At 42.4% G+C, this 12788-nt stretch overlaps 1 protein-coding gene across 3 annotated transcripts; it reads left to right on the forward strand.

The window, feature by feature from the left end:
- The first annotated feature begins 1080 nt into the window (after window positions 1-1080).
- Window positions 1081-12773, forward strand: mafk (v-maf avian musculoaponeurotic fibrosarcoma oncogene homolog K). 3 transcript variants are annotated; one of them, XM_046416235.1, is made up of 3 exons: window positions 1081-1294; window positions 7545-7623; window positions 7709-12773. In XM_046416235.1, exons 2-3 carry the CDS (start codon window positions 7579-7581, stop codon window positions 8144-8146), a joined length of 483 nt encoding a protein of 160 aa, XP_046272191.1. In that variant the 5' UTR covers window positions 1081-1294; window positions 7545-7578; the 3' UTR covers window positions 8147-12773. The 3 variants fall into 3 exon arrangements, with proteins under 3 accessions (XP_046272191.1, XP_046272192.1, XP_046272190.1); XM_046416236.1 differs by lacking the exon at window positions 1081-1294 and adding an exon at window positions 1323-2005; XM_046416234.1 differs by lacking the exon at window positions 1081-1294 and adding an exon at window positions 2019-7222.
- The last annotated feature ends 15 nt before the right edge of the window (window positions 12774-12788 follow it).

Genomic DNA, 12788 nt, shown 5'->3' on the forward strand with positions numbered 1-12788 from the left:
ATGATGGGATTCTTCCTGTCTGTTTGTACTTTTAAAAGAAGGTGTGTGACAGCTGAATTTTTTATGATGTTCATCTGTAAATGAACTGTTTAGCCACCACCAGTTGCTAAACTTGACAATGGATATGGCTCTGTGTAAAACTGACCGGATTCCACGTGTAATTTCATCATTTCTGCCACATAGGGTCCAGACCCAAGTGTTTACATTTCCCACGCGTGTGTTCTGATGACGTTTTACGTTTCTTCAAATTCCACATGCAATATTATTACTCATCTAAGCCATAATATAAAGTGGTTTGCGTTCACCCGCAGAACAGATTTAGTTGCTCTATAAGCCATGTTGGGTCCAGTCAGCAGAAATAAAAGGGAGAATGTATCGCCCTGCTCCTTTTACCCTTGTTTGAACTGCATAGCCCGCAGTGTTTATAGTGTAAACACGCTGTTTTTAACAGGTACCTTCATCTGAACCAGCCTCAAAACGTTCTCCTCTGATAAGTGAACAGGGAAACCCATCAGAGCGCAGCCCTTAAAAGGCCACTGACTTCACATATTTGCATCCAGTGCTTAATTACCCAGAATAACCTGTGATGTTACTGGCAGCAGAGCAGCTAGAATAAGAGAAATCCTGTGACTGCTGGGCTACTACACCACATACTTTCCTCAGGAATGGAATGCAAGTGCTGCTCCCAAGTCAGACGGAGGGAGGAGGTCGCTGTTTTCTAACAGCTAATGCACATTTTTTGAAAACCTTGTAGCGTGGACTCGACTGAAAAGGAGACTGCTGGAAGGATGGTGAGGGTGTGTGTGTGTGTGTGTACGTGTGGGGGGGTATCAGTGGACTGAGGGAGCAACCAGCAACAGGTTCAGGCCTTCATTTTGAGACTTTTCCGTGAGTATTCTTGGCTAATATTGAGCTGACATGAGCTGACTTAGTACAGATTAGTTTTGTAAAGTAAGCATGAGCAGCCGCCAGCAGTATCTACCTTCTATTTATGGCCTCCCCCCCCCCCACACACCCCCCACCCCCCTTCCCAGACTGACGTCAGCAGAAAGTTATTTTCATGAATGGAGGGGGCGGTCACGAGGAATCGGTGACGTGAGTGCTTGCGGAAGCAGAGCGTGGAATGTTGGTACATTGTTGTTGTTTTGTAGTTAATTTAGTACGAGGATACACCGCTGCCCGTCTGCTGGACGCTTTACACCAACTGTGTCAAGTTTCTTCGTCGTTCCTGTGTAGGAAACCTACTCCGCAAGATTTTACGCATTCCGGTCCACAGATATCCGCGTCCACAGAGGTGAGGTTGATGTTTTGTTTTGTTTTTTTTTTCCTTTTTTTTTGGAAAGATGTTATGACATTCCCTTTTTTTAAGTTGCTCGAGTTGTCACGCTGACAACATATTGGCGCGCCCGGGCAGGATTATTTGTTTATTTGTTGGCTACGCAAGTCCCATCATCATCACCATCATCACCATCATCATCATCATGTAGGATAAGATTTGATCCCGGCCATGAAAGTTGATGTTGACTTTGTAGATGTGCGTTTCGGTAGCGTGGACACGTGTTGTGTTGGAGTAACATAACACAATGCCGAAAAGTGGCTCAGAGCTGTACTATGATCGTCTGTATGAAGTCGGGGAGAAGGGGGCACAGACTAAAATAGTTTTTTTAAAAAAGTAATTTGTTTATTTTTGTTTCTGCTCGCTTTATTCCCCCTTTTTTGGCCGACTTGTAGTTTGGTATTCATTTAAAAAATGACTGGTGTGGATTCAGCCCAGCCTGTCTCTGGTGTTAATACGTTTGGCACAGTTTATACGGAGCGCTCAAAACGTGAACACATGCGTATTAAACGGCTTTAACGGAGAAACAGCACGTACAGAACACACACGCCGTTGTGCCTGAGCACAGTCCGGGTGAATGAGTGAATGATGCAGTTGTGATGCCGCTCGGTGTGGTTAAAGTGAACCTTAATGCAACACAACAGCGTCGTCGTTGTGAATTACTCTAAGGTACAAATACTTGTGTTTATTTGTCGGAGCTTGTTTATTTATAGCCCAGGCCTACTTTCTGTCACTCAAGCGAGCGTTTTCTGGGGAGGAAAATGGAAGTGAAATAAACTTAGTGACTGGTTGGTGGTTCACATTAAAAACATTTCACATCCCCTTTCATTCTTTTAGTCCTGTTCGTTTCGACGCGGTATTTCTTACAGGCGGCTATAAAGGTGCAAAATACCAGCCTTCTTTTGACATTGGAAACAACACGTGGTCTGCATTTTAGACATGTGGGACAAAGGGCACGACGTGAAGTCAGACCACCAGGGCTGATCTGGCCTACACGGGAGGAACGAACAGTCACTAAAGAGCAGGAGGAGCGCATATTTCCACAAACCATAAATCACTGGAGGAAGAAGAAGAGGATTTATTTGATCTTCATGATTACTAACCTGTCTGGTCTCCTTATTTATGACTTGGACAAAGATAAGGAAACTGTGTCCTGAGAGTGCATTTTTTTTCTGATTACCCAATAATAACAAAACTCTTTGACTGTCCACATTTTAGTTTGTCCTTTGCCTTTTACTGAGTAACTCGTGACCTTTCAAGGCCTTTGTGATTTATATCTGGAAAATATTTATCTTGTTTCTCTGAGATGGTCTGTCTGAATCACTGTTGTTTCTGGTGGGTGCAGAGCGCCTGCTTGCTTTCAGAGAGGCAGAGCGAGCGGGTGCACTCCTCTGTCATGAGGTTAACATGTGGTTCAGTCACCAAAGCGATGATGTCTTCTGTGGATGGAGAAATATCAGCGGCTGACTCACTCTATCACCACCGTAGCCTGTGACAGTGACAAGGCACGTCGGGAGAAATTCCCCAGAAAGCACAGGATCAGGTTCACTTGTCACCAGATTTGTGCTATTTCTCATTTTGCTGGTCAGTGGAGAAGGATGAAAGCGACACAAGAGTGAGCAAAACGCTTTTGTGGTGAGGTATTGTGAAAGTAAAATAGCTGTGGTTAGTGATCCGATGACTCACGCTGGCTGTGATGTGTTTTGCTCCCCTTACTGGAAAAAAGATGTTGAGTTTTGATTATTGACTTTGGGAGTCAGTGATTTTATCCACAGCTGAACATGCCAAACGGAGTGTGTACGGGCTAACGTGTTAACGGGCCTGCGGTGCAGCCGTCCAAAGTGACTCCCTGACAGTTATGTGGTGTTTGACACTGCACACTGTGCCACCCACAGAGATTTGCATCCTGCCCTTTGCTGCTTTGTTCTTCTGTCATAATGACTGAATCTCATCCAGCTGCTTTCACCTCATTACGGTCAGAGCTGCGGAAAGTTGACTCGTTTATTTATTTATTTTGCGGGATTCTGTTATTGGGAATTCCTTGTTGCTTCTCAGTGGGGCTGACTTGCTGATTCCAGTGCTGATCTTTTTCCTTGGCAGCTTCCTGACTCCACCGTGTTCGCAGCAGCACAAACAAACACTTCATAGCACCACAGCCTTCAAAATGTATGCTTTGCTTGTCACATTGCCTCCGTCGGATGTTTTGAAGGAGAAGCACTGAAATCTAAACAATACTGAATTATTTCAAACAGTATTTTCATCTAGAGAGCCTTACTTTGTCTTTGTGTGTCATGTTTTACAAATGAGAGATGTGATGTAATTAATGCTTTTGTGGGAAACAGAATATTATGTCCCTTTTTTTAATTTTGCATTCTTGACATATCTCAGAGTCCCAACGTCCCTGGTTGGGAGAATATCTCTGCTCAGATATTCGGCAAGTTCTCCTCCTTTTCCGCACTAAAGTTCCGGTGGTCATGCCAACCATTTCCAAAGTTCTCTGTACTTTTCCTTCCTCCCTGTGAAACAACGGGATTTTCCAGGAAACGTCAGGTCAGGAGGGTGTGATTCCCTACCGCTGGTCGTCGCTTTTACCAGTAAACAGCATGACTCATCGCTCAGCTATGCTCTCCATTTCCTTCACATAATATCCCACCAAATGTGCTGCGCTGGAGAAAGAGCAGAGTGCTGCGCGCACCCGTCTGTAGAGAAATCTCTCCACCTCCCTGATTTGAAAAAAGAAAAAAAAAAAATGCAAGAAAAGCGAGCACTTCTGGGTGCTCAAGTGAGCACTTTGTCAGGCTGTCAAAGGCAGCAACAAGTCTGCTTTACCTACCCCCGAACTGAGACAAAAACAGAAGGAAAACAAAAAGTCCAGACAAGCCAGCTCTGCATTTATCACTGCAGCATGAGTGCATAAGTCTTTGATATGCTGTTTATTTTAGGGGAAGGCTGGGCTCCACACTTACCTGCTGTAACACAAGTGCAGCCCAGAACCCGACCAGATGCCTGACTTTAAAAACATTTGGCATCAGCTGACAAATGGCACAAAGTTTTATATAACTCGTTTCATTTGTCTTGCCTATAGACTCAGTGTAGTGCTACTGCATTAGAGCTATTTAACTCAGGCTGATTTTGCCCATGTAGAAATGAGTCTTTGGCCTGGTTCTGTGTATTTACCGCATTCTCAAAAAATAGTCTTGAAAGGGTCAGTTCATCTTCAAAGCAACATGTACACCCAAAGAACAAAGTAGCAGCTTTACCAGAAAACATTCTGCTTTCCACATTAAATAAGACATGGGCTTTGCAAACAGCTGCAGCCATGAGATGCGTGTATAGCTTTTATAATGGACACTTAGCTGAGGAGATGTTCTCATGTCATCCCTCAGCTCTAATCTGCATTTTTGTGACTCAGAACTGAACAATGGCATTGTTGCTGAGTTAATAGTACATTTACGGTTATCAGTCATCAGAGGATCATCCTGAGGAATGAGCGGGCTCTTACATGTTATCCATTGTGTGGGAAAGGTGTTAATGTGTCTAGCACAAAGGTAGCCGGTGGACTCCTGACTTCCACACGTGTGTTCACAGGCCGCCTTTGATTTGTTTGGGCAAGTGAAAGATGCGAGACACTTTTGAATTCCAGACATTTTGTGAATTTTGGAGCCGCTGTTTTACAAGTGGGACCGTCTGAACTCCCCCCCCCCCCCATAGCTGAGTGCATTGCAGGACATTTTCAGACTGAAATGTTCCCTGTCCACTAAAGATCTGCCTGCGCTGTGCATGTGAGGCTTTGCACATGTGTGTTCACTCAGGAATGTGGTTTTGTTCTTTACCCGCCATCTGTGGCTTTTCTTTGGAGGTATTTTCCCAGTCCTTTTCTCACTGTTACGAAAATCCTATATGAGTTGTTTGCTCAACTATGACAAGAAGCCGCGATTTGTTGTGAAACAGACCCATCTCGTCAGTGTGGCAGAAATCATAAAGCGTGGATTTAGCTGCGTGATATAGCGGCTGTTTTTCCTCTGAGCAAACTTTGCAGCGTCGATCAAGAAAACCCTGTCTCTCTCTCTCTCTCTCTCTCTGTCTGTGCGAGCTGCAAAAAACATAAGCACATGCCTAAAGAATTTCAGGGAAACAACCTGGCCTCTTGGTTCAAGCTGGAGGTCTCTTGTATGAGGAGAGGCCCCCACACCACTTTTCCATGATCATTGCAAGGAATATACCCAGGGACCCCCTTCTGCCACTTAAATGAAGCTACTTAGGCCAACTTGCTGTCGAGGAATGTCGTCTTCTAGTTTTTCATCTTTAATTCGACGCTTCTGAAACGTTCTGTTATGAAATTCTTTGCTATGCGTTTTGCAAAACAAACGAAGCACCTCAGACAGAGCAGCAGCTGTTCTTTAAATCTCTAAATAGAGTTGCGGCTCTGGGTTTAGCTGTTTGGTCGGTGCATGTATTTTTCATCTCTTTATTTTCCGAGTGAGGATTCTTTGAGGTTCATCTGCTTCTTACGAAAACATGAAAGCACATTCTGTAGACGGAGATGCTGCTATTATGAGAACAATGACTAACGTTCAGGTCCCATCAAAGAGTAACAGTTGTTGTTTTTCATGTTGACTGCAAAGTCCTGTATTAGCAATATAACCATAGCATGTGAAAATGTGATAAACATCCCAAAAAGAACAGCCACACCCAGGCTTTTTCCTCCATGGAAGCTGCAGCTAACAGGACTGCAGAGGATATTTGCCCTCTTACTGAGGTATCACTTATCGCATGCTCACTTAAATTGTTTAGTTGGCAGAAATTTGTGTCAGCGCTGTGAGCTAAAAATATCCCACCAGAGTTAAATAAGGGCATAGAGCAGCTCAGGAAAGCCCAGTGTAAGAGGATCCAGCCAGCGAGACACAGCTCTAAACTGACAGACTACATTGTCTCACAGCAAAAATACATCAGTGACTATAAAGGAAACTATTTCTCTGTGACACTCTATCTCCAGGAATTTTCCACATGCGCATCTACTGCCCCGTAAAGTTCAGCATAACTGTAAATGTTATGCTGATGCGATGGTCTGTTTTAATGTCTGATGTGGAGGCAGAGTGCACTGACTGTGTCCCTGTGGAGCCAGAGATATCAGATTAGACAACAGTCTGAGAAGGCTGGAAGAATCACAGGATAAATAACAGGATAAAGACAAAGCTCATTGATAAATTGACAACCTTTGAACGCAGTGTGCCTTGAAGTTATCGGCTTCTGTTTCGTGCTATGTATAGGCTGTGTTGCGGTTATGAATGAGGCTTGTTTACCCTTTTGGTGACCATGTGACTCACACTCCCACGCCCATTCGCAGGGCGTTTCCATGGTAGCAGTTGAGCATGGAACAGTGCGCTCGTAGTTAGGCTGGTCTGCAGGACCTGAAATGGAGCCTTGGGGGGATGTGTGCCTCTCACAGGATCACAGCTCAGCACTCTCACTTTTTTTTGGCCATGGCAGCAGTCTGGAAAGCATGAGCCTCACCTTAATGAGTACAGGGAGTCTTTCTTTTTGTCGCTAAAAAAGAGCAGAAAGCTTATATGTAACGTTCTGTGAAAAGAGAGTGAGAGTGGTTGGCTGTTTCTAATCTGGCTTGGTCTAGTGAACTACATTGTCTAAGCCCTCCTTCTAGAAGGAAATGTTAAGTCTGCTCCGGTGTGAGTTCATGGTGTGATGCTGCCCTCTGCTGGAAAGTGTGGCTCTAACATGCAGACAAAAATATTGACACTGGACATGATGTAACCCTGGAATGTTGTTATGATGTGTGGAGAGGACTGCCAATATTACTCAGGGTCTTCAACATACAGAAATGTGCATTAGTTGCAGCAGTGTTCAGAGCTGGCATTCAAGTGAAAAGTGAGCATCAAAACTCATCTCTGTTATTCAAAATTACTTATAGAATTTTTTTTCCTTGCTACAGCTAGCTACATGGCAAGCAGTAGTATCATTTTAAAAAATTATCTTGTGTTTTGTATATAAAATTTGCAGCTGTGGAATAAATGTTATTTCTTGAAAACTGCAATATTTCCCCCTTAAATGTAGTGGAGTTGAAGTTTTAAAAAGTATAAAGTGCAAGAGTCTGTAAATTGTATTTAAGTAGGGTACTTGATCCACTGCTGTGTTGATTCACTTAATTTAAGTCAGGCTAATCTACTTGTGTTTAATTTTCACTTTTCAGTGTGTCTTCTGTGAGATCCTGGCCAGTTGTCTGCATGCAGGGAATGACGACTCATTTTAAGACGAGCAAAGCTTTAAAGGTAAGTGTGAGATGTTTGAGAAGTTTGCTGATGAGCTGAGACCTCGACATGGTGCTGTTCTTCACCCACTGCTCATGTCCCGCAGGTCAAGAGGGAGGTGGGCGAGAATGCCCCGGCGCTCAGCGATGACGAGCTGGTGGCCATGTCCGTGCGCGAGCTCAACCAGCACCTGCGTGGTCTGACCAAGGAGGACGTCGTGCGGTTGAAGCAGCGGCGACGGACCCTGAAAAACCGGGGCTACGCTGCCAGCTGCCGCATCAAACGCGTCACCCAGAAGGAGGAGCTGGAGAGACAGAAGATAGAGCTGCAGCAGGAGGTGGACAAGCTGGCCCGCGAGAATGCAAGCATGAGGCTGGAGTTGGATGCCCTGCGAGCCAAGTATGAGGCCCTGCAGTGTTTTGCCCGGACTGTGACCCGCGGGCCCCTCTCGCCGGGAAAGGTGGCCACCACCAGCGTCATCACCATCGTCAAGTCAGCCAACCACAACAACGCCAGTCCCACCCCATTTTCAGCTCCCTCCTAGTGTTGACAGGACTGGGCTCTCCTTCTCCTGCCTGGTCCTTCCCGGTTCTGACCCAGCCTGAACCCACTCATCCTCCACTGAGAGGATGCTCAGTAGTTAAGACTGAGGGATGGAATGGTGTGGCAAGCTCTATGTGATGTTATGCTGCATTCACGACTCTGTCTCCCTCTTTCTGTCTCTCTTACACAATCCATGTTGTCTGTGCACTGTGCGAACCCCCCCTCCCCGACCCCCTCCCCCCCAGCACCGGCAGGGTATTGGACCTCTGTGACCCTTCTTCCGTGGCTGATAGCACAGATTTGCTTTCACTCCAGTGTGAAAAACTATTCTGACATGCCTTACTGTGGCAGCACTGGCCGCGGACAGCTCTTACGCTTCATGTTATTAAGCATAAAACATGAGAGATTGAAGTAGTACATATGTGACAGTAAAGCTATTTGTAAAGCCTATGCCAAATCACATTTTATCCACACAGAAGTGTCTCAATGTAAATTGAGCCTTTGAAGCCGCTGCCTTAAAGTGATCAGTGAGTGATCTATGTAGATTATAATCCAATATTTGCATGTAGTTTTAGGGCAAAGAGGATTTATTGTTGCAGCTATGAGGTTACCAGTGGTCTCCAAACAGTTCCCTCTAAGTGCTCGCCAAACACAGCAAGAGAAGTTTTCACTGATTAGCTCCTCTTCTCTTTTGGGCGGGGCTAAGCAGTAAAATCACCTGTCGTAGTGTTTGGTTGAAGTGAAAACCTGCCTACACACGGCTGTCTATGGCCCATATGGAGAGTACTGCATTATGCAGTTTGATATCTGACCAATGTTTAGCTGAAGGGTTCTGCTTATGATGCACGACTGTTCATGTTTCTGTGTCTGTAGTTCTGTCTTGGTTTGCAGAGTTTTACTCAGCAGTCAATCATGCCAAATAGCTTATTCAGTAGTCAGGAAGTAATAATAGAGAACAGCAGTCAGTGCAGTCTGGTAAAGGCTTATGACATGCTAATGCTGGTCTAGTTGGGCAGTTTTAAAGAAAATTTTTCTTTTGTGTTTGAAAAGTTTAAAACTTGAACCATTAGGGCCAGAATTTGTATGTGAGCCTTTCCTGGACTACATCGACTCCCTTTCTAAAATATTATTAAAGATGGCAATGTGTGCCATTTTTTCTCTCAATTTGGCAACTCATCCATGGAAGTCTTGACATGTGCTAGTATTGTGGTTGACAAAATATTGATTTTTGGTCAGAGTTGGAGTGAAAAAATGTTGTGTAGGGTTGTTGGTTGTTCTTAAAGACCTTGGAGAGTGTTAGGCAGGCAAATGATTCTTTATGTATTTTTGTGGCCTTTTCACTAGAAGAAGTACTGAATTAATTACTCAATTTCAAATTTGAAATGAATTAATTTCTGCTTCTAATCTTTTCAATTTTGCCTCTAAAAAAAGGCGAATAGTTGTTTTATACTATACTGGAAATGTTACGTGCTTAAACAGGTGGATTTGGGTAGATTTAAATGTAAAATTGGAAAGTCATTAAGGAGCATTTAAGGCCAGATTTGTTTGGATTCAGAGGAAGGGACATTACCCAGTCCCTATCCTTATATATATAGCACTTACAAGGAAACTGGTTAAATACAGTATAAAAAGAAAATAATTCACAAAGCAACCGATTCCTAGAATTTGAGAAGATGACAGAAACTGGTCTTGCATTTCTGAAGTTACTTGGGCTTAACTGATGATAATTAAGTGTGGTGTGACCACCTGCTGCAAGGTGAAGCCTCATGTGACGAATGATGGTCTGCTCTCTGATATGTACGCTGCAGCACTGATTGGGTGATGCTGTGCCTCTTTCTTATATATGTCACCCTTTGGTAGGTAATCCATATTGGATATAGTGATAATGAAAGAGGTCCTAAAAAAAATGAGATGCAATTCAACTTAATGCCTGTATATTACAGATATGCCGAAATGACAAAGCGCCCACTGCCTCCGTTGTCACTTTACATTGAGAACTCCGTCCAAACAGAAATCATTCCTACTGCTGGGTCACGAGAAGTGCTGCTGCTGGTGTTGGTTAACTCTGAAACAGTAGCTATTCACCTTGCTTTTGACACACTCTTCTGCAAGAGAACTCCTGACACCCATCTCTAGAAACAGCGGTGTCATGTCAACTAAGTGCAGTAAACACCTCCCCACTGTTGTACGTTTTGAGATATTTAAATCTGAAATTCACTTGAAATTAAGCCGTTCTTACAGAGGATCCATTCCTAATTCGGAGTGAAGTCAATAGAGATTGTTCACGTCAGGTTTTTCTCTTGGCTAAGAGGACATGACAGTTCTTCCCCTGTTCCATAGCTGCAAAGAACAGTATGGGGAAACTTTGCTGCTGTACAACCTGCTGTGATTTTTAAGCAGGGGCATTTGCTGTGTTCTTACTTTCATTTTGTATTTTCACTTGGTTTCTATGTTGATACATCCTATGTTCTCTTTCTGATACCTAGTTTTATATGCATATACAGTATAAATATATATATATATATATATATATATATATATATTACATATTTTTCTATATTTATGTCTTTTACTATCCTGGGAGTGGTGTGATTACGTAATCATTCTTTGAAGTTTAATTATGTTGATGCTGACCCTTTTCTGAAAAAAGTTGTATTCACATTTACAATGAGAAAACTATTCTCATAACTTAAGTCTTCTTTGTGAGTATTTATACCCAGTGAATAGTTCTTCTCAGCACATGTACTATTTGTCTAATTCACAAATTGGACAGACTGTGACTAGGGTTACATACAGGCTGCAGCTAATTATCAGTAACAGTCAAGAATTAACTGTTAAAAAAAAAACAGGGAAATGACATTCAGACTACAGGTTCACACTGTCAGCAGAGAGCACATCTGTCATGTAAGTCTGTTATACCATTTGAGCGTTACAACAAGCACTACGAATTGAAATGCGATTAGGATGCAGGTTGGAAGTCAGACTATCTATGCAAAAGGAATTCAAACGTTGTCAAATCCCACTTAATGTCTGGAACATCATTTGGCTGGGAATTTGTGCCAAATATTTACTTTAGCACAGAAATCAATGATGTTAAATATTGAAATCATCTGTACATAATTCAGTGTCAACGCCACACTGGTCTGATTTTAAACAGTTTAATACTGACCAAATGTTCAGCTCTCACTTAGGCCTTTTGGGCTCCGTTAGTTTAGGAATAAATGGGAGTATTTCATTTAGAAAAGAGACAATTTGCTCTCACTTTGGAGTATTAACCTACATGTGAACTTTGTCAGTTGTTCTGGACATAAAGATTGACCTGATAAGATTTTTCTAAAGATCCCAGCTGATCAGTCAGCATTTTTGAATGATGATGATGGTGTTGCTTGTGTAATCGCTAAGAAACCTTACTGGAAAATAATTCCACCTCTTATGTTTATGGTCTGTTTTAAGCCTGACTCAAGATTAAGCCAGAGGACTAACAAGACACCTATTAAATGTTTACATCAGCCATTTTTCAGCACATTATCTTACAAGACTATATTTGAAGCGTTTTCTAACAAACATCACAGTGGCCCCTTGTGGTCAAGTTTCAGAACACATGCTATAATGAGGCATTTTTAAAAAATTAGTTTTAGCACTTACTTACTGTATTTGGGTATGAGGTGGACGCTTTGCGACGGCACACCTTAAAAATAATACTCTGAAAACTTTCAAAACATGTTAAAGTTTGTGTTTCTGTACAGTGCCATAATAAAAGACAAACCTCTCTCCAGGTGAATCAAGAAGGCTACTTTGTTGTTAATCCTACATGTAGTGTGACCAAGCAGAGGTTCGTTAACGGTCTCAAAGGTTAGCTCACGGCAAGTAAATATGTGCCAGATGTAGTCTGGCTAAAATAAAGAAGACCTTTCAAATGGTTTAGGAAGCCTTATACACTAAAAAGAAAAAAAGAGCCATAAAAATTACCTGCCGTTGATGTTTACTAACTTAGTCTCCACAATCTTCTTTCTTCTCACAGCTGATGTGACTGAAGCTTGTTAAACCAAGGAGCTGTAATGGAACTCTTTAAGATATCAGTGGTTATTTCAATTGTTTATATTAACAGTAACAATGCAAATGTATGTATAGAAATGAGGTTGCTCGTATATTATGACAAGGCATTCGTGGTTAGTAATTGAAAATTTCTTCCTGAAAACATGTCTTTGATTGAATAAGCTTTTAGACACAACATTTGCCAGCCCTACAAGCTACAGAATTGAATTTTAGCTATGTGAAAAGTCAGTTTTAGTATTGTAGATTGAAGAGGTTTGGAGTATAAATTCAGAAAGAAGCTCCATAAATAGAGAGAACTGAGCACGTGTATGGATGATATGATTGTGGGTGAAACACATTAGATGTTAGTTTAACAGCAGAGGTTTCTATGTTAACTTTGTACTTTAGAGCGAAATGGATTTCTTTGTTCTAGTGTTGTGGTAACACGTCAAAGCTTATTGAGTGACTGTCAATGGTGACTGTAAACAAGGACAGTAATAAGGCAGCATAAACCGATTATGTACCCTTCACAACTTGCCATTATTCTGCTCATATATATTTTATATTTATTTCATTGAATTGTGTAATTATATATAAAAAAAACACCT

The sequence above is a fragment of the Scatophagus argus genome, chromosome 16 (genome assembly GCF_020382885.2).
Source record: "Scatophagus argus isolate fScaArg1 chromosome 16, fScaArg1.pri, whole genome shotgun sequence".
Lineage (NCBI taxonomy): Eukaryota > Metazoa > Chordata > Actinopteri > Scatophagidae > Scatophagus > Scatophagus argus.

Excerpts from the sequence above, each read along its gene's own strand:
- mafk (XM_046416234.1), top strand. The coding sequence starts at position 7,176 with ATGTGCATTAGTTGCAGCAGTGTTCAGAGCTGGCATTCAAGTGAAAA. Across the intron at positions 7,223-7,544 it reads AGCTGGCATTCAAGTGAAAA|TGTGTCTTCTGTGAGATCCT; the intron begins GTGAGCATCAAA and ends TTCACTTTTCAG. Across the intron at positions 7,624-7,708 it reads AGACGAGCAAAGCTTTAAAG|GTCAAGAGGGAGGTGGGCGA; the intron begins GTAAGTGTGAGA and ends CATGTCCCGCAG.